Source organism: Mastacembelus armatus, chromosome 16 (assembly GCF_900324485.2).
Source record: "Mastacembelus armatus chromosome 16, fMasArm1.2, whole genome shotgun sequence".
Lineage (NCBI taxonomy): Eukaryota > Metazoa > Chordata > Actinopteri > Synbranchiformes > Mastacembelidae > Mastacembelus > Mastacembelus armatus.
Window position 1 is genome coordinate 23,284,164 of NC_046648.1, and position 21,557 is coordinate 23,305,720.

Sequence of the window (21,557 nt, forward strand, 5' to 3'; positions counted from 1 at the left end):
CATAATGATCTCTAAAAAGCCTTAAAACTATTGATTTGCAGTATTGTACATGATAAAATGCTCTAATATCTTCAGATGCTTCTTAGTTGAGCGTACTACATTAATTCTTGCCCACAGAACCCTGAAGGACCTGTGTTTTATCTTAAATACATGGGGAGAGAAAAGACCTGGAGGTGGACTGAATATAAAGGGTAGAGAGTATAGAAAGTGACAGACAGATTGAAGGGCTGGCCTGAATATAAAGGGAGGAGGGGGCTGCTCTGGCTTTGCTTTGCCAGTGTTTTAGCAGCCATCTCCCTAGCAACAGAGCCATGGCGGATGAGCAGCAGCCCAGCAATCGAGCGCCGCAGATGCAAATATGGAGCGAAGGATTGACTCCTTAACACAAAGATCCAGTACTACAGGGTTTATTTGTATCTAGACATGGTGGAGGAGATTATGGATGATGAAGACGGCGGCGAGGGTGGGGGTGGTGCAGGCAGCAGCAGCTGTAATGCTAGCTAGCAGAAATTAAAAAAAGGAGAAAAGGGTGATGTCATTGGTACTCTGGATCCAGCTGAAAGTAGGGCAGTCTGAACAGGAGAGGGGAGAGGGAGGGAGACACAGGGGGAGGCGGGGTTGACCTACATACAGCTGTGCGACCTGAGGTGTGTGTGCGTGTGTGCGCGTGTGTGTGTGCATGTGTAGTGCCAGGGGGCAGCATGAAAGAGACAACACAGTCTCATCAAGTGGTCGGCTAAAAGAAATTGAAGAGGAGCGAGGAGAAGGAGGGGTGCGGTGGATAAGAGGAGCAGAAAGGAGGGCAGGATGAAACGGGGGAGGAGTGAAGGAGAAACGAGGAGGGAGGAAACGAGGGAGAAAAATTCTCAACATTCAGAGGAGAGTGTGCTGACAGAGCTCATGAATACACGAGTCGCCCACACTTCCCCATCTGCTGTGGGTAATTGCAGTCGCAGTGATTCTCTGCTGCAGTCGAGATCAGACCCAAAATCCTGGTCAACAGCAGAGAGAGAAAAGAAGGAAAGGATGGATCCATCTGCACTATAAGACACTTCAAAATCTGTACCATGACATATTATTATTGTTATAAAGAGCACTATGAGTAGTTTCAGACAGCATTTGATTGTCTTCGCATTAACGAAATATAGATACAGATCGGGGAGAGGGAGTAGCTCACAGCTTTAACTATAAATATGACGGAGGAAGAGATGAAGAGGAAAACTGAGGCTGGCTTAGGCAAATGGCTGCTGTTTTATATATGAGAGGGAAGATCTGTGACACACGGTTAGCATTTCATTCAGTCCCTGAGACAAAAAGAAGAAAGCGGATGAAATTCAAAGAGTTCAGTCCAACTCAATCAGCAGGGAACTCCCAAAGTTCGCTGCTTCCTCCACAAGAAAATAGCAAAGTCTGTGTTTATCTGCATCTGTTTTAAAGTTTCCAGGGGCCTGTCCCAGTGATCAGATTAGATGGTGACTGACAGAAGCACAAACACTAAAATCATCTGTTCATGTCTGTTTTGATGTAATCTGGAAGAGTACTCCCTCCTTCATTAGAAAATAAACGTCTTTATGTATCTCACCAAACCTCCATCAATGACATTTGAAAAGCTGATCAATTGGCTCGATCTGTCCAATACTTTCTCATTTTCAAAATGGTGCAGCACTGCATTGCAAAGGAAGCTATTCTGCGTCTGTCCTCCCTAGTCTAGATAAACTGTATATACACAGTTATATACTGTATACTCATAGTGATCTGGTGAATGCAGGGTTTTTTTTCTCATTTTGTTGTCAATGCCCCTTTATCATTCAGTTAAACTGTGTCAAACAACCTAAGCCCATGAACATGAGGAGGATTTCTGCTTCAGCTGAGCGGACGAGGAGAAAGTGTCTTCTTGTCTCTGCCAGCGTCTCCAGGGTTAAATGAGAATCAAGCTGAGCCACGTTGGTGATTTGAATAAGACCCAGCGAACCCAGTGAAATGGTTTACGTGCATATGTTTGTTGCATCACAGATAAAATGTTTGTCTCTGTTTAGTGTCATAGACCTGCTGTCTAACTAATGCTGCTTTCTTGCTCTTTTCTCCCCCCTCCTCCTTTCTCTCTTTGTCAACAATGTAATCTTCTGCTGAACTTGTCTTTTTGTTTTTCTCCTGCCTCATTCTGTCCCCTGATGTTTCACTTTGTCCACATTTGTCTTTTTTTTTTTCATTTACTTTTGGATTTGCTCGTCTGTCTTTTCACCTTGTGGATTATCACCCATCTCTTCTCATCTTAACTTCCATCTCTCACTCTTTTTATGTTATTCCCATGTTTCCTCGTATCCTCTGTTTTCCCCCGGTGTTCATGTGTGTGTCCTAAATGTCTCCTCTAACTTTCCTTATTCCTCCTCCACTCCCTGCATCACTCCAAATTTCCTTCTTCCTTTTTTTTCCCTCTCCATGTTCACCTAATTTCTCTTGCTCCTCTCTGTCAACTCTTCTCATTCATGTTTGTTTTTCTTCATCTTTCACTCATCTTCCTCTCTACATCCTTCTCTCCCCTCCACCCCCTCCATTCTCCGGCACCCAGCAGTAAGTACCGGCCTTCATCGGAGCAGCACAATGATAATTTCTCCCTGTCCACCATCGCTGAGGGCTCCCACCCAAATGTAAGGAAACTGTGCGACACCCCTCCTAACGTCCCTCATGCCCGTGCATTGGCTTACTATGATAACATTATCTGTCAGGTAACGTGGTTCTTGCCTCTCTCTCACCCCTTTTTCTGCACCCCTTCCCTGCCCGGACCCCATGTCTCTCCCCCCCTAATGCATGGGCATGAGTATTGTCCGATACGCTGAGGTGTGAGACGCTGTGTGAGAGGGAGGGTCTGGGTCAAAGTGCAAGGAAGGATGGCAGAGGTTTTCTCAAGTGGAGGGGAAAATCCAAACCAGTGTGGGTGGGAAAAATAATTAATATCTTGTTTCACACGAGCTTAGACATTCAAAGAACTTAAAGGAACTTTCTTTCATGTGAAGGCTCCCAATGGCTTTAGCCAGTTTATAACAAACTATAAACAGTTATATTCATTTAAAAAAATCCATCTATCTTTTCTGCAGCTCCAGGCAGCATCTGATTACACCTGTGGTGCAAAGGTCACAGGATGAATTGTGTATAAATAAGTGTACAGATATTTTTTTATGTTTTCTGATATTTTTCCAGTATTTGGTATGTGTTTAATTTCAGATAGAGCAGTTTGAACTCTTAACACACTGGACAAAGTCATCTAAGAGCTGTTTTAGGAAGCTCTTTAGGAAGATTTAGGACGTATTCAGGGCTGGCGGGCAGACACTGCTTCTTTCAAAGGTTGGGATCACGCAGCTCAAACAATTCAACAAATAAAAACTGAAACGTAAAATAAGAAAAACCACTCAGCCTGAGGAGATGAAGTTCATGGAAACAAATATCAAATGACTCAACCTGCAGCCTGTTACCATAGCAACACGACTGAGATCAAGTCTCATGGTTTCATTGGATTATTGATTTATTTTCCTGGTTTATTGCTTATTGATTCTGTGCTGAAGACACACACACACACACACACACACACACACACAAAAGCAGTGTAGGTTCTGTATGGAGCTTCAGTGGAAACACAGTTTTTCCTTTTTGCCATTTAAAATGTGGAATTGTTTGGATACATAAGATCTTATTTATTTCAGTGATTTTGAAAAATATCTCACTATTTAATTTTGACTGAACCGTGTCTAATAAACATTTAATTGCCTGCTGACAAGGAGCAGATGCTCCGTTGGCATTTACACAGTCAGGGTTAGAGGTTAAATTCCCCCTGAAACTATACAGACTAAACATTTATAGCCAGCTAGCAAGCAGCCCTGACTTTAATCTCACCCCATAAGAGAAAACTCCCACAATCCTTTGCTGCTACCCCACCCATCCCTTTCTAACTTGCTGTCTTTCTGATCACCTCTTGCATCGGTATGTCATGGTTTGCCTGCTCTGTCGCTAACATGTGCCGCCCGGTGGCCATGTCAGCTGCCGCAGCTCTGCTTCGCTACCTGTCTATGGATCTGTGCTTTTAACAAAATGTCGCCTTTACTTGTTTATCCTGAAAATGGGGGTGGGAAAGTAGCAGGGACTGTTTATTCTGGTGTTCTGTTGGGTTCATGGGGAAGGCTTAATGCCACAACAGGTAAGCTAAATGTGTGGGATATTTGTGAGAAATGCTCAGGATAAACATCTGAGATGCAACTTCCCTCTGCTGCCTACAGGTGGCAGCAGAGAGCCAACAGGTGCCTCACTAACTAAAGCATGGGTAGCTAGTAATGCTAGTGTTGTAGCAGCATGGGTAGTTCAAGTCCTACAACCTGAGGTAGAGTTTTTTAAGATGTGGTACCACCCTCTAACAACTCCATCAGTAGTTTTAGTCGCATCAAAGCTACAGCAACTAGTTGTATCTCTGTAATTCTCATTTCTGTCCCGTTACCTCAACAGTTTTAGACAACTCATGTTCTCATACACGTAATCACAACCAAATATCATTTTCACAATTCCTTGAAATCCTGACAAAGTAGAAAAAAAAAATCATCATCACCTTGTAACAACATCTAAAAAATTTAAACTATCTAACTCAACAGCTCCTACGTATCACAGCACCTAAAATCCCCGCTCATCATCTGGATTGAATAGTATTTGTAGATACTTTATGTGGAGTTTTTGGCCACTAGTTTGGCTATGGAGCAGGGTTTTAATGAGGATTCCCTGTACTGTTTGTCTGAAACACAAAGATGTGGAGGGAGCAGATGGGCAACAACAGGCTGTTGGTTGATGATGCGTCAAAAGGCAGGGAAGAAGAAAACTGCAAGCTTGCAAACATCGCAGGTTTCTGAATCTAAAACATGTCCATTGACTTATGGATGATAAAATTCAACATGTTTGTTAAGACTCAAAGATAAACCGGTGAGAAACAGGGAATGTAAAAATTTGTTGTCTGTTCAGAAGGAGGCTCCACAGATCACCTTTAAGGAGCAAAGAGGGTTGGGTCCAGATACCTGATTTCATTTTGGATCTAATTCAGTGCTAAAATACCAAGATACCATGATTCATACACTCCTAAGGATAATATGTATTGGTGAAGCTTCTTCTTCCTGTTTATTAGCAAAAAAACAGCATATAAAACATGTGAGTTTCTAATTTTTTGTTGGCTCTGACTTTTCTTTGACCTGTTTTATATCAGCTGTAACTAACTATCTTTGTAAATACCAAAAAGAAATTTGGCAAATGTCAGTGTGATCTCACTGTCAGAGAAAGATGAATCACCACTCGACTGGGCTGATTGCACCATGTTTGTTACAATTATCTGAATCTTTTTCTTTCTAAGCCCCCGTGCATATTCATGTTGTGGACTTAAGAGGCACCATTACATCTAAAAATAATAAGAAGAACCTTTTTTTTTTGTTCCACAGTGGGAACATTTACAGTGTGTTTATAGTGTGTCCCATTTTCAGGCTGTAGCTGCAGGTTGTGAACAGCTCAAATCTGTGTTTCTGCCTAAAACACAGCAGCTCCACATTTTGGGAAATAGCTCTCTGTAACGCTCTCTGGTCTGTGAGGTGAATATGAATCTAGAACCAAGAACCTGATCAGCCTGCAGCATAGATAAACAGCTGGCCCTGCTCTGTCTGAAGATAAAAAAGCTTCCAAATGAACAAGTTATATCTAGATTGTTATTTCTAACTTTCTTTGCTGATGTTAAAAGGCACATTCAAATAGATTTAATAAGGTTTGATAATGTTGTTGATCATTTCTGGTTCCTGGATTTAGATTCAATAAAATGGTATCAAATTCCAACCCTATAAATTATATAGCCAGAATAAAGTGTTTAAACAGTGACTGACAACTTGCTGTAGTTGTTGTTGCCCCTCTGTCCATCCATTCACCCTAAAACACAAATGTTTCCAACTACTATTCAAACCAGGTTTATTTTTTAACACCTTTTCCAACCACCTCAGCTAATTCCCCAAACCAAATATATGCCGTTCCCCAGTTTTCCCCAAATAAACCCAAAATTCACTCACTAATAAACCCATAACCTCAACTCCTGTCCAAACTAACAGCCCAGTGTCTGTGTGACTGCGGTCGAGAACCTGAACAGAAATATCCAGACCTGTATTTACTGTGGGAATAACAGCAGGAAGCATCGCGCCCTGTGTTTGAACAGTCGGTGTCTACCTCAGTATCTGCAGTCAACTGGGAATATCAGCTGACGCCTGACTCCATCTCTCTCAGTCCATTTTATCTGTCTGTCAATCTGTACTGCTCTTCCTCTCTCCATCTTTCCTGCCCTTTACTTTCTCTGTTTTCAGTCTCTGATCTGCCACCTCTCCCACTCATCCTCTTCCTTTCTGTCCGCTTCGATCAATCTCTCTTCATCATCCATCTTTCTCTGTCCGTCTTTATCTTGTCTTTCTCTGAGGATGTTTTCTATGGTTCTTTGAGGAGTATAACCCTTTGCCCAATCCACCTCCCCTCAGAAAACCATGAGCAGATACACCTGGGAGTGTAAGACCAAAGAGGAGTCCGACTGTGAGGTAAGACCTAATCCCAAATATCAGACAGTATCCCTCCCCCCTTCCCAAACAAGCTCTCTCATTGTTACTGTGGCCCCGTCAATCACCCTTTCTCAAACCTCAGCGGATCGACCCGAGCTTTGCCCCCACTGAAACAAATAAACAACAAATTCACACATAATATCAACCCACTTCACCAGTTAGACTCAACATCGACACTTTTCATCAGACGTTTAGTAAAGAGGGTAAAGTACGATCTCCAGTTAACATTTGTAAGAATGCAAACAAACAAATGTGAATTATATTTTTAAGAAGTATAAATTTGTGCTTAAAACCCTGTAAAACATTAGTTCTTCATCTAACGTATTTCTGTTTGATGCTAACATTTAAACTGAGACGAGGCACTCTCCTGAGTCCACGTAAAATAAATCTTTTCTGTATAGATTCCCATATGATGCTCGTATGTACAGAAAAAGAATTATTTATCGCTGTAGTTCTTCAGGAATCCCTCCTAAATGACTGCACTGTAAAAGATGGGAAACTCTTGAAATGTACATGTAACTTCAGACTATAGTTTTAAAATAGACTTCTATACCTAACCTATGCTTTAGGGAGCGTAATATAAAAGAAAGATGTAAAAACTGCACCGGCCCTGCAGCAGGAAACTGTTGTCATGCGTCCAGACAGTCGAGGTATCACTGCCACCACAAACACACTGAGGTTTTCAATAGAAGAAGAGAAAAACTGAATTTACAGAGCAATTGAACCACAAAAACAAAACGCATTTTCACTCAGCCAACACACACACACACACACACACACACACACACACACACTGCGAGTCATTTCTGCACAATAACACAAAAAACACTTATGTTTCCCTGCACTTATGTTTCATTCACTGGTTCACTGGTAGATTGAACCTGCTTGTCCTCAATCTTCTCTCCATGGTAATTCACCAGAGTCAGCGACACAGTTTGCTCAGCAGCAAACAGTGGATTGTTTTTGTCAATCCTAAATAAATTCAACACAGAAAATGAATTGACCCGGCAGAGCTGGCTGTAATTTCAAAGAGCATTTCATTTCCATCGACTGAATCAGCTCTGAGTCTGACTAATCATAACTAAATTGACCCTCCAGATGCTTCAGGTGAACAGTGGAATTGTATATTCAAAAATTACTATATTGCCCCTTTAGGTTTAACGTCTTCATGTGATCCTTCATGTAGTGAGAACAAAAAATGCTGGGACTTTCTAGGGCAAGCGGCTTCCAGATGAAAGCAGCTATTTCTTATTCATCTCCTCATTCAAGTGACGGAGACGTCTCGATTTATATTGTTTGTATTTTCCTCATCTCTCTCGTCTTGTTTGTACTTAGCTTCCCAGAGATCATCTGTCAATCACAGTTTTACTGATGCAATGTCATTTTTTAATTTGGACTGAAAAATGAATCTTGGCTATAGGGCTCCTTTGTAGTAGAGTTTATATAATAATCTGAACTACATTTTGACTGTATGTGTGTTTTTGTGGAGTACAAAAATACATATACAGTCAAAATGTAGTTCAGTGTGCAAACAAACCTGCCACAAACACAACCCTAATGTAGACCCATATATACTCAGAGAAACAGAGTCAGTCGGTAAACACAAACAAATCACAAACAAATATGTACACACATGCCAGGAGTCCTGAAGCACATACAAGCAGGCTATTATACACACACGCATACACACATACACATACCAGTACAAATATTTTGATGTGAAGTGCATGTGCCCAGGTGAAAAAATGACTCCAGCTAACAGAAGTGTATTGACTCACAAACACTGTACAGGCAAAACATGTTGAATTAGCTGCAGGGAAAGAGCTGGAGACAAATACTGATCCAGATACAAACCACATTTAGGACCACATTTCCCATAAACCCTGTTGCTTCCTGCAATCTAGACTTTTTTTTGTTCTCTTGATCAACCAAATTATTGCAGTTCACCGAAATAATAATTGATTTGAATAAATTATTTCATATCATATAAAATTTTCAATCTTAACTGATGGATTCTGTCCATAATAAAAACTGAAATGCCTGTAATGGTTTTTACAAAAAATCTCACACTTATTTAACTTCTGAACACAGTAATTTCATATATTTCCAACACATAAAAACTCTACACATCAGGAATCTAAGAATCTAACACGTTGGAGGATTTTTTTCCATCTGCTTTACATTTCAAAAGTTAAAACAATTCAACATTAATGGTAGCAATGATTTAGATTGACCATAAAAACTCTTCACTGATGTCTAAATTCATCATGTAGCACTATTTGGAAACATACAATCCAACTTTACCAGCCCACTAAAAGACATAAGGACGTTAGGAACTGTCCATGTGCCTCCATCATCATCATCATCATCATCATCATCCAAACCCTGTTTATCTCTGTTCCCACTTCCCCAAAAAGACACCCACACTAAAGTCCTTGTGACTCTGTGCCTCCCACCCACTGCCAGCCCGCCTCCACCTATGCACAACAACAATGAAACCCAACAAACAAACAACAAACATTTTCCAGTTTCATGCTGACGGGAGGACAGAAGGCCCATATCCCGTAACCATGGAAGTGACATATCCACACGTCCTGCCTGAGGTTACTATCTAAGCCAACAGCCAGCGGGTAAATGCTCTCACTGCTCTTCCTTTTCTAAAAGACCATTCAACTCCCACACTAACAGTCAGTTAAGGTGTGTTTGTAAATGATTCAGGCCTCAGAGTGTGTGTGTGTGTGTGTGTGCGTGTGTGTGCGTGTGCGTGCGTGTGCGTGTGTGTGTGTGTGATGTAGACAGACACCCCAGGATGCCTCGTGCAGCAGGTCGATGAGACCATGCAGTATTAATGGGGATAAGAGACTGGAAAAACAGCTAAAATGGACACGGCAATCAATTTTTCCCTCTGACCCTAATTAAATTCTAACAAATGAAATTGAACCTCTAAAAAGAATTTCGCCCAGCGACTGCTTGGGTATGTATGATGGTGGTACCCACAGATAGTGGGGCAGGGTGGAGGGTTTATCTGTGTTTTTGTTTTGGGGCAGTAAATGGAAGAAGGGGATGAAGCAGAAGGACATGGGGTGTTCTGCATGAGCGATTACGCTAGCTGTGTTTTAAGGGTCGTGCATGTGCATGTGCATGTGCTTCCTGGGTTGCCTGAGGCTTGTGTGTGTGTGTGTGGGAGGGTAGGGTCGCTCATGCAGTTCACCTTGTTGTGTCCTCAACCAAATGCAACATCACACAGTGAAACCACTGAACAGCTGCTACTGAAGCTGATTTTGCTTGAATGCAACAGCTACAGCTGAGATTTTGCTCCATCCTGGCACAGTTTAAAGGATCATACCAGGGTTTTTATGTTTTAGCCTGCTTGCTACAAATTAAATCTATTTAACAACATCATTATAGTGTTTCAGGGATCCATTGTTTTCCATTTATTTCTGAACAATATAAAAATCAATAGACTTTTACAACTTTACTACACAGTAATATGGATGTGACTAACAAGAATCGTTCTAATTGTCTTACACATCGCAAGCAAGTTTTACACTAAACTGAAATGATTAGAAAGACGCCACCTCAAATAATATGTGCAAAAAAGTACAAACAGAGAAGAAGCCAGAAAACGTGGGATTTGTAGTTAAGAAACTAAAACTTGTAAACACACTGACGTGGTCCTTTAAAGCATTAAGATGTGACATGATAATCATGAAAGTGCATGAAATCAATGACAAATATCTGAGGTCCTTTGAAAGCAAAATCTCAACTTCATCACCACATGTTGACCTTGGATGATTCTGCACAACCTACTATGATCAATGACAACAGCTGTTTTAATGCTAATGTTTTTTAGGTTTTTGTTATGAGAACTACAGTATGCTAATATGTTAATGCTAAATAAACTATGATTTATGCATGGTTTGGGTTAGCAAACTAAAACACTTGGTTAAGGTTAGAGACACCATGACTGAAGAAAAGGTAAATTGCAGGTGTGTGACATGATGTGAACCTTTATCTTCCTCCTCACTACTTAAAGGACGCACTAATACTTTGCTGCTGGCACTGAACATTGGCATCTGATGTATAACAGTATAGACCTAATTCCTTAGGAGAAGGACTAGTTTGTCTTTGTGGCTTTAGCAAAGATGAACATGGTCTTTGGGGAAATCCAGTTCTGGTGGTTTGGTCCGAATTTGATACAGAAGCTACAAAACAATTCGAAATGCAAAGTTTTCAACTAGTCGGCAAAGTTGCTAGTGAACATTAAGTGGTTATTAACTGGTTGTGGTTCTAACTGTACTTTCTACCTCCATCCCTCCACCTCCACCTCTCCCTGGGTAGGATGATCCTAATTCCCAGAACAAGCTGGAGGACCCAGTGAAGGCTCCTCCCAAGGAGGACGACTCCCTCAACATCCATAATTCTCTGACCCCCAAACACGAGAACCACAAGGTCCTGGGCGAGGAGAACTCCTCTGAGGTAAACTCACTGCAGAACAACATGATGTGAAAACAAATCAAACCAACCCCAGCAACCTGACAAAACGACACCGAAAACAACAAGGCGTGCCGGCAACGGGAGCCCCCAAACCTCTCCCTGCTCTACATCCCTCCACTGCCGAGTGCGTTTAACCAGTCAACCAACCAACCAACCAACCAACCAGCCTGCCAGTGTGCCAGCCAACCAATCCAGTCTGCAACCGTTACCGACACGGCAACACTGCCACCAAGCAGCCCAGGCAGCTGCAAAAACTTACACCACGACCACTGCTGCCACTGCCCCGGTTGAACAGAACCCAGCCCCTACCTGCCTCACCCTGCCGCCGCCTTGCAACCCCTCTGCCCTCCGACATCCACTCGCGCCCCTGTTCCACAGTCCTGCCTCCCCTTGTTGCTGTCACTCTACCTTCCTTTATCTCTGTTACCTGCACACACACACACACACACACACACACACACGAGAAGCAAGATGAAAACATAAACACGCTTATATGTAAACACATATACACACCTTCCCCTGCCTGCATTGGTGTATTTTGTAAAAAGAAAGAAATCATACAGAAGTTTAAAACATACGTAAAAATGTCATTGTAAAAAAAAAAACAGTTAAGATAAAGCTACTGAGAGGTTTTGATGTTTGTCTGACTAATCCAGTGAGTATGTATAAATATTGGAAAAAAAATTTGCTTGGATTGATTTAAAAGAAACAACACAGTGTGTCTTGGTTTTCATTGATGTGATTTCTAATCCTTTGATGTACTTGTTTTTTTGTTTTTTTTTGTACTTTTTTGGGACTTCGAACAGAGAATAAACCAACGAGATTCAGACAGTTGTTGAAATAAACCTTTTTAACATGACGTCTGTGGATCCGGTGTTTTCCTCAGCATCACCTCACCCCTTTTTCCCGTTGAACGCTCTTTGCATGGCTATGAATGCAGCTTCTTGGACCCTTGCTGACACGCACTACCACGAACACGCACTGCCACGAACACGTCAACATGTCAACACTTACAGGTTTCACTTTTTTACTTGATGCACTAAAACATGGACACTGTGCTTATATGCTTTTATACTTTATAGGCTTCCTTCTTCATGAAAAATAGCACAACGGTAGCATGTTTTTCACACAGCCATGCGAACAAACACCTCCCACACATATTTCAGCTCTGCTCTGTAGAGCTTTTGGTGCCATTCATGGCACTGAACAGCCACAAAAGAGCACACACACACACACACATATATATATATATATATATGCACTTACATTCATACATGCACAAAGCATCTACCAGCTTCTCATGCTCACTCCCACTCTTTCTCTGACACATGAGCGCTTTTATACATTTGAGGACTCTAACCAATGTAATTTTTACTAGTCATTTATCTTAAATCATTTAAGGATTTCAGCCTCAAGTTTGTCAGGACATGCCTCAATCTATTTGAAAGAAGTCTGAAGTAAGTCTCAAGTCATATGAGACAAGTCTAAGTTCAGTATTTTGAAAAACAAGTCAGGTCGGAGGTTCTTCATTGCTCATGTGACAAGTCTTCATAAGCGAGGAGGTGCAAATTCATTTGAGACAAGTGAAGTCTCAAGTAATTCAGGAAAAGTTTCAAGTGACGTCCAAATCTTTAGGGTCAAACTAAAATCCAAGTCCCAAGTGCTGTCTCAGGTTAATAAAGAAAGGTTCTAGTAAAATCTCAATTTGTTTGAGAAATATTTCAAGTCATGAAGAGTCATGTCTGAGTCCAAGTCTTTGCTGTAGTTTGAGACATTTGGTAAAGTTTCAAGTTGAGTCTTTGAGCATCTGAGACAAGTTTGTGTCTAGTCTTTTTAAGATGAGGTGACTTCAGGTCAAATCTCAAAACACTTACAAGTACAAGTCAGATCTTAATATTTTTGGACAGAAGTTCAAGTCCACGAATCTAGGTATTTGAAACAAGTCACATGTGAGACAAGTTTCACGACAAGTTCAAGTCACATCTCAAGTCATTTAGAGAAATTAAAAAAATTTGAGACAAGCTCACCTGATGTCTCAAAAGTCATTATTTGCTAATTTATGTCAAGAATCAAATTATTTGAGACAAGTTTAAATCAAATCACAGGAAACAAATGTCAAGTCCAGTGTCGAGTCCAGTGTCGAGTCATCCAAGTCAAGTTCAAGTGATGCCTCAGGTCAATCAAGACAAGTGAAATTTGAGGCTGAATTAAATTAAGTCATTCAAGACTGAAGTTTTCTTGCTTCAGGACATGATATGTCTTAAGATCTCATTATTGTGAGGTCTAAGGACTTGAGGTCTGATTCTCCCGTTAACCCTTTAATGAAGTCTCAACCTTTCGTGCTGGAACAGGCCGGACAAAATATTTTTTCCCGAAAATCCTCTCACCGTGAAGGTTTAAAACTCAGACTGTTTCCCACAGGATTCAAGTGCAACAGCAACACACCGAGACTTTCACCCATGTGATAAACAGCCCTGAACGAGTCTCAGATGAGGCTGCAGTGTTGCCAGCCCTTTGTCGGGCTTCTCCTTTGGATCACTGGGAAAGCAGCGGGTTAAACAGCTGTATTGTTGGCTCCTTCCCATGGTAGAGGGGTGCTCATGAGTGGTGGGTGGGGGAAGGTCTGGGTGCCCCTCTCTTTCTTCAGACAAATAAAAAGGGGGAGTAAGAGAACATTTCAGAAGGTAGAAGAAAAGACTTTTTTAGCAACCAGAATAGGAAACAGCAGTAGGCGAACTACAAAAACAGGAGCAACAGTGATCTTTCTTTTTTTTTTGTCAGCCTGTCTCACACACACACACACACACACACACACACACACACACGCACACATACACGCGCACACACACACACGCACACACACACTGGTGGTTGTTTGTATATGCAATAACACCAGTGCACATGCTCACACGCACACACACACTGGTGGTTGTTTGTATATGCAATAACACCAGTGCACATGCTCAGACACACAGTCACTCACACACACACACACACACATGAGAGGAGGGTCCTCTGAATTGAAACGAGTGAAGCCAGAAGTACCAGCAGATGCCATGGCAACAAGTGGGCATTGCAGTACCAACAGAGAGAAGTGAAGTGGGATGGGGGAAGTGCCATCATCACTAACGCTGTGACAGATTCAGCCTTTAGAGACTATTTTAAGAAGTTTAATCAGTTTACAGCCATTAAAATGTTCAAAATGATAATACGTTGTAAAATATACCCCCACAATTGAAAGGTGCTGTCATTACTTTCACATTTTAGTTTAATTTTGTCTCCATTTTTGTGCTCACTGCTGTCATGTTTCCTCTTTCAGATGCCAATCAAACGCTGTGGGTGTAGGCCCAGAACTTTGACAATGTGCTGCAGATCTTTTCTGTTTTACTCTTACAAGTGAATATTTTCTTCATGTAATATGAAAACATGTTGTTTTGGCTGCCCAGTGTTTTCTAAGGGTTTGACAATGAGTTCAGGGTCAAAGCTGCAAAATATTCCACACAATATAATAATAGGAAGTTTAGTGTGAGAGAGCACAGACACCAACATCATTATACCTGAGCCCTTCAAGGAAAGACACAAATTGATTGATCCATATTTATCACAGCAGTACAGGGTCATGTTAACCCCCTGTGCAAGTGTGTTCTCCATAGCTACTGACCTTCTCAGCATTTTCCCCACAACCCTTTCTTCTTCTTCTTCTTCTCTCTCTTTCACTCTCATTTATCTGCTGCTACTGCAATTTCATGCATCTTCTGACAGAGAGGGCGTCATTGCCATGGAAACCAATTCTGATGGTACACTCTGAGCACAAGAGACCCAAACTCAGTGACCTTTGGGTTCACACACACATAAACACATGCACAGATGAAGGACGGATGGACGCGACGGATGAAGTGACTTTTGTGCAGCTTTGCTGTAAAGCCGCTCGCGAAGCCACTTCAGTTTCAACGTTAAACTTCTGATCCTTTCAGACGATCCTAATCCTCTCCCATACAGCTGTCCAGCTGTCACTTAAACTCTCATGGCAGAGCCACACACACACACACACACACACACACGCCACGTAACGTTGTCTTTCAACTGTATTTTAGATATGTTTTATTTTTTCAATTGAAGTGAAAAATATCTAGTATTTTACAGCAAGCGAACCAAAAACATGCTGTATTTTCTTCTTTCCATATCCCATCCCATGACCCCTCAGATTTATCTTATGAAGGAAAAGTTCTCTCTAGGGCGTGAAGTTTTTGTGGAGCGTAACGAGGGTATGAGCATGAGTGTAAGAGAACATGGTGCCATCATTTGTTTTCCCTGCTGCTGTTCCAAATCAAACCTCTGCTGGGACTTGGGATTCATCAGCAGCCTCTGATTGGCTGACGATGTGGTGGAATGATGGTGTTAGGATCCTGCAGGAGCTGTCGTGATTGGCTGACGCAGGCGCTCGTACATAGTAGTTCATGATGGAGGCATGCAAACACACACACAAAGTCATCCATGTATGTATGCATCAAAACACACACACACAGAACTGCTTGGATGAGTACAGAATGTGCACAGTTGGATCATTACCATATAATGTACAAAATAACACACACACATAGTGATGTGTGTGTGTGTGTGTGTGTGTGCACAAGTGCAGTTAATTTAGAATTACATGCATGCATGCTCACAAGCACACAGTTTGCTTTACAAAGCTGCCTGAAAAGAAAGGATTGAAACCAAAAGGACACAGGAGGGAAGTAGGGGGTGGGGGTGGGTGCAAAGTCTAAATGAATCCGTCTGGCACAGTCTAGTTTACTAATGAGGCTCTAAGGAATGCTGCTGATCAGAACAGAACCCATTGGCTTCTTTTCTGATGGAAATCTAGCGATATGTTACCAATCCAACCAGGAGTAACCCCCTCCCCATCCTGCACTGCATTTGAATGAGTGTCTGCTTTGGCAGCACAGCAGACTGATGGCATTGACTTCAGAGTGATGATGATGATGATGATGATGATGATGATGAGGTCCTGGGACTAAACAAAGTCTTGGCATGTTACTTTTTTGTTGTTGTGGTGATCACTGATGTTTGTATGTGTTTTCTTTGGGCTCCATTTTGGAGAAGGTGATTCTTGTTCATGTTTATCTGAGCCAGTCTGAGCTGACAATGGGCGAGAGGTGGGATACACCCTGGACAGGTCCCCAGTCAATAAGACATGATCACCTGTTAATAAATCTGTATGGGACTGCTGTCTCCGTATCTTTTGACTGCTCCGTCACTGGCTGTTGCTTGTTCTCAATCCTCCGCACAGTCCTTGTGCTGCTTCTAATTTAATATGCTTTGCACACAGCTTGAGACATTAGTGTGTAGGTTAAACAGCTGAAGTGGTTTTTGCTGCCATTGTTTTGTTACACCTTCAAATGGGCCAAAAGACTCAAGAGTCTGGCTTGTTTGTTGCACTTTCATTAACTGCGTCATTTGCTTTCCTAATGGGGCCTGTATTGCTTATTTCATCTTAGTTTAATCAGTTGTGCATTCATTTGTATATCTTTCATGTGACTTTCTGTACGTCTCTGTCAGTTTGACATATGCATTTTCCTCCTAGTAACTAGTCTATTCCTGCACTGTAAGGTGACCATCGACTTGGAGCTCCACCTCGCCAAGAGGACTAAGTGGAAGTCTTCCAGAGGTCCGGACCACTATGACGTATACCTCTACAGAGTTCCCAAATCCAAACCCCAAATCCCGAATGGGCCCCGTCCCAAAACTGTTACCAGCCCCGGCGGAGCCAAGCACCGAGTCCTGCGATGGGAGGATGACATGTATCCTCCCTCCCCTCCTTGTTCTATCTGCAGCCCTCTCAATACTCACTCGTTGCCAACCACCACGCTCAACGAGCTGCAGCAGTCGAGTTCCTGGACTCTCAAACCCTACAACCACTGACAAACTGTTCCTCTTAGAGCTCACTGTCCTGGCTGGCATCTTAAAAATGGTTCAGTGAATGTAGCATTTTGTTGGTGTTGAGGAGAAGTTCTTGTTCAAGGAACCTAAAACACATTTCTGTGGAGTTTTTCTTGCACAGTTATCAGGTCTCATTTTGGAGAACAGTATTTTTAAAACAAATAAAAATATATAGTCCACAATATATTGTCTAATAATCAAGCTTTTAATGAGATGAAGGTGAAACTCGCATAGGACATGATTCTGCAGAGTCAGTCTCTAGCTAGTTTGAGTCAGCATCTGGGAACTTGAACAGTGGAGATGGAAATGTTTAGTCAGATGTAAAGTGTGTGAACTAAACTGCAGGTATGGTCTCCTCTACGTGAGGCTGTGAGGAGAAAATACACAATAAGGTAACACGAAACCTGTTTTAAAACCAAAATGTAGATTTTTGTATTCACAGTGCTGATGTTTGATATTAAAGTGTTCGAGAGCTACACACTGCCATCTGCTGATCCAAAGAAATGATCAGATGCTAATATTCTATCTCCCATTTTACTTGTGTTTCATCCACTGTTCTGCATGAACCATGAGTGTAAGATGGATGACTTACATGTACCAGACTGACTTTGAGCAGACAAAATGATCTGTATGCAGAATTTCTGCTATTTCATTCAGTGCTGAGGTGCCCACCTTTGTATGATGAAGTATGGTGTCTACATGGCCACATTAGAGGTGATAACCCCACAGAGTGCTGGCTAATAATCTCTAGTATACACTTAAAAATATCATATACACACTGATTTTGTTTGTGGATTAGAAAACAGAAATTTTACCTAAAAGCATCAGAAAAATATGTGCGTGTTTATTGACCATTTCTCGCTCAGCATGTCGACATAAATAACATCTGTTACTAAAGTATGAATTTAATCCACTTGGAAAATAAAACTATAATTTTATTATAGAAAGAAGCATTGTAAGGTGAGTATGCCAGATTAAGTCCACTTATGTTTGTCACATGTTGAGCAGAAAGCAGTTTTGTTCAGATGAAATAGGTAGATAGGTGATACAGTTATCCTCTGATATATCTGATATCTGACATATCCCAAGATTATCTCACTGTAGCTTTGATCTACAAAAAGGAAAGGAATTTAATAGTAAAGTATAAATTTCACATGGTGAAAAAGACTGAATAATATTACCTCAGCTTTAATGAAATGGGTGACTTTTGCAGAAAATTGTAACAGCCATATTAGAAGCTAAAAATGTAACTGATTATAAAAAAAATAATTAAGTACAGTTTAGGGAATTAAAAATATTATTTTTTTTATCGTTTTATTATTTGTAAAATACCTTTACACGAGAGTTTATTCAGATTGGATTAAAAAGTTTGTCACGCATTAGCATGGTCCTGCCAGCAGGAGGCACTGTCTACTGCTCAATGAGGATTAAATGCAACGAAATGGGCATGCGCTAGCAAAGATCGTCTATTGTGACGCTTATAGCGGTCACCATAAAGACTATTTTTCTTCTGATTTAACGTGGTTAGATTTTCAGTAGCAAATAACAAAAATGTGGCCTCACAGTTTACATTTTTGTCTTAAATAAAATTCTCACTAATAACTCTGGAGATTCTCTCAATATATTACGTAGCAGCACTAAACCTTTTCTACATCAGAAATCTGCGGCAGAGTGAGAATCCTACGTATTTGTCGCTCTTCGTTGGTAGCATGCTACTTGTAGTTAGCACAGCAGCTAGCAGGAAGTTAAGATTTCAGCTTTACCTCTCAAAACCCACGGATTTAAAAAACAAACCTTAATAGACAATAGTAAACTCTTGCTAATCTAATCTAATCTAGCTATCTAATTTAGAAAGTGCTTAGCTTGTGTTATTTACAGGTAGTTAGCATAGTTCGCTATGTATACGGAGCTGAACAGTATCCTGAACGTCACACCTGACAGCTTCACACAGGTGATAATGGGTTTTACCTTTCAGTTCATCCAGCATGGTCATATGTGTCTTTAAACGTTGCTTCATTGATTTTTAACTCTACAGTCATTATGTGTTGGTTCTTGCTTGTGCCGCAAACCCAGCATTCACATAGGCAATACGTTTTTGTTCGCATATTCTATTCTATTCTATTCTATTCTATTCTATTCTATTCTATTCTGGTGTTGGAACCATCGTCTTCTCTTGTAGGGAGAATTTATCTTGGTCTCAGACAGACAAAGTGATGCCTCTTTCCTCATTCATCACTTCCTCTCTTTTTACCTGCGCGGTGAGTGCCGTCACCTGTCCTCACAAAAATAAAGGAAACTTTATTGAAGTTTAGTCTGAGCAATAGCTAATGTGTCTGATTTGTGTTTTAGCGCGATGCAAAGTGTGTTTTCTGGGCCTGGTGCAGTCATTCAGTCACTACAGTGCAGTCAGTCAGAGACTGGTAAGGCTCCACTGGTTATTATATCATGAAACTTCAGATGATTACTGAATTAAAAATAAGAATAATGTGATTCTGGTATTTTGATGATATATAATGTTTCTTCTCAGGGTGTGAGTCTAACTCAGGCAAAAGAGAAAGGTCAGCTAATATTCTTTGAGGGACTGAAAGAGTCGCTGTCTATTTTGATTCCTCAAGAAACCAACCCAGAAAGTCAGGCCATGGACTTTCTCAGGTACAGAAAAGGAATAAATGAAACAATCACTTTTCTTTCTTATTACAAAATATAGCAGTAAGATATGAACATGCTATTGATGAGTTTTTAAATTTTCTGAGAGTCTGACGTCTCTCTTGCTTGTCTCTCATGATCATTACCTCCCTCATGTCTATCTCCATCTTCAGGGACCCTTCTGTGGGCCTGAGGAGTTTGTATGAGTTTGTCCGGTCCAGTTTAAGCAGTTCTGGCGGTGAGGAAAAAGGGGCAGACAGGGCAGAAGAGTGGGGGCCCCCAGTGCTGCTGGTAGACGACCTCAGCGTGCTGCTGAGTTTGGGGGTTAGCGTTGGAGCCGTGCTGGACTTCAGCCATTACTGCCAAGCCACAGTCTGCTCTAAGCTACAGGTTGGGTTTTTCTTTAAATGTCTATTTATTATACGTTGTATAACTTTAGAATGTTTTTTTTACTAATGAGCACCGATTTGGGTTAGGATAGATCACAATGAACAGTCTCTGACCAACATGACTTGGTGATTGCAGGGGAACATGGTCATGCTGGTACGTTGTAATGGGCTAGAGGAGGAGGACGACGGAGATGATGAAAGCTCAGACAGACTCCTGAAGGGCCTGACCCACCAGTGCAGCCTCAGTCTTCATGTACAGGGTCTTCCAACTGGTTACTGTAGGGACATACACGGGCAGGTGTGTGAGTTCATACCATGTTTGTGATCCTGACCAAATACACATTTTCTAACACTGCACAGATGTCCCTATTTTCAGTCCTTTTCAAGGAACAATCATAGGTATACCCATTACTGTTGGTTATTGTCATTATTGATTCATCTTCTGATTATTTTCTACATTAATCTTTTCAACTACAAAACATCAGACTGCCAAGGTGACATATTCAAAGTCAACTAACAGTCCAAACCTCATATTTAGTTTACTGTCAAATAATTAGAGACCACAACAATCAGCACATTTAAGAATAATTGGAATAACAGTTATAAAAGCTGGAACAATATATTACTAGTAGTAGTTTTGCTTAAAAGTAATGATTTCAGCTGTACGAGGTGAAAAAATATGCATTTCAATGTATTACACATTGTGTACATTCAATGTATTAATGTGATTAAACAAAAGTTTGAATGTAGATAACATGTTGAGACAAACAGAAAAAAATGATTCAATCTTTTAGTGAAATGTAAGTAAACCTACAGTGTTGTTTTCTCTCAGGTGGAAGTGTGCTGGAGGAGGAGACAAGGTGATGGGACGCACATGCAGAAGAAACTCTTTCAGTTCAAGGTCCATGATAAAGGAGCCTCCTTCTTTGCTCGGGGAACATCCAACGCTGTTCTCTAGCTGCAAATGCCATTGTTTGCCTTTTGTCTCTTTTACCTCTGACAACTGACAGTTTTTTTTTTTTTTTTTAATTTTATCACCAGACAATTAAAAAAAAAAAGTTAGTTGGCGAGTTAGCGAGCTTTTCCACGCTATAGCCAAACCTGATATTTGGCTGGTGGCTACTGTCAGTGACCCGTCTGGACTCCAGACTAGAGGAAGGATGCCTTGATCGTGCCAGTTGATATCTGCTCAGGCTGAGAGTAGTGCTATTGTTCATATTCAGTGCCATTGTCAACATTCAGTCGCCTGGATTAATGAGTGTGTCCACTGTGTGCTTTATAATGCAGCTGTTTATGTTTTTCATGGTTAGTGACCACAATATAAAGAAGGGCACTGTCTGTCTGTTTTAACAATAAAAATCAAGTGCAACCCTGGGAAATGTTGTCATCTTTGTGTGTCCACACTAGAGGGCGCTGTGATGTTGCTGTCCAAGCAGCAGGTGAGAGGTCGAAGTGCAGAGGTCTGTCTGGGGTT

At 41.2% G+C, this 21,557-nt stretch overlaps 2 protein-coding genes across 13 annotated transcripts in view; both read left to right on the plus strand.

Annotated features, from left to right (window-relative positions):
* cspg5a (chondroitin sulfate proteoglycan 5a) overlaps positions 1-11,964 on the plus strand; it is a 42,736-nt gene extending 30,772 nt beyond the window's left edge. For 2 of the 12 annotated variants that reach the window (XM_026316527.1, XM_026316537.1), the window contains 3 exons: positions 2,570-2,648; positions 6,531-6,587; positions 10,950-11,964. In XM_026316527.1, the coding sequence (XP_026172312.1) occupies positions 2,570-2,648; positions 6,531-6,587; positions 10,950-11,117 (304 nt within the window). In that variant the 3' untranslated portion in view covers positions 11,118-11,964. Of the gene's footprint in view, positions 1-2,569; positions 2,727-6,530; positions 6,588-9,074; positions 9,239-10,949 lie in introns of those variants that run through there. The other 10 variants (XM_026316530.1, XM_026316531.1, XR_003296228.1 and 7 more) reach the window with 9 other exon arrangements.
* Positions 11,965-18,695: 6,731 nt separating this feature from the next.
* On the plus strand, positions 18,696-21,462 carry elp6 (elongator acetyltransferase complex subunit 6). Its single transcript, XM_026317241.1, has 7 exons — positions 18,696-18,999; positions 19,228-19,306; positions 19,398-19,468; positions 19,576-19,700; positions 19,868-20,084; positions 20,220-20,381; positions 20,916-21,462. The coding sequence occupies exons 1-7, from the start codon at positions 18,946-18,948 to the stop codon at positions 21,039-21,041; spliced, it is 834 nt and encodes a 277-aa protein (XP_026173026.1). The 5' UTR covers positions 18,696-18,945; the 3' UTR covers positions 21,042-21,462.
* The last annotated feature ends 95 nt before the right edge of the window (positions 21,463-21,557 follow it).

What these genes read in the sequence shown, in the direction of transcription:
- elp6 (XM_026317241.1), top strand. Translation starts at nt 18,946, where the DNA reads ATGTATACGGAGCTGAACAGTATCCTGAACGTCACACCTGACAGCTTC. An exon ending in CACCTGACAGCTTCACACAG is followed by an intron (nt 19,000 to 19,227) that starts GTGATAATGGGT and finishes CTTCTCTTGTAG; the next exon opens with GGAGAATTTATCTTGGTCTC. An exon ending in CAGGCCATGGACTTTCTCAG is followed by an intron (nt 19,701 to 19,867) that starts GTACAGAAAAGG and finishes CTCCATCTTCAG; the next exon opens with GGACCCTTCTGTGGGCCTGA.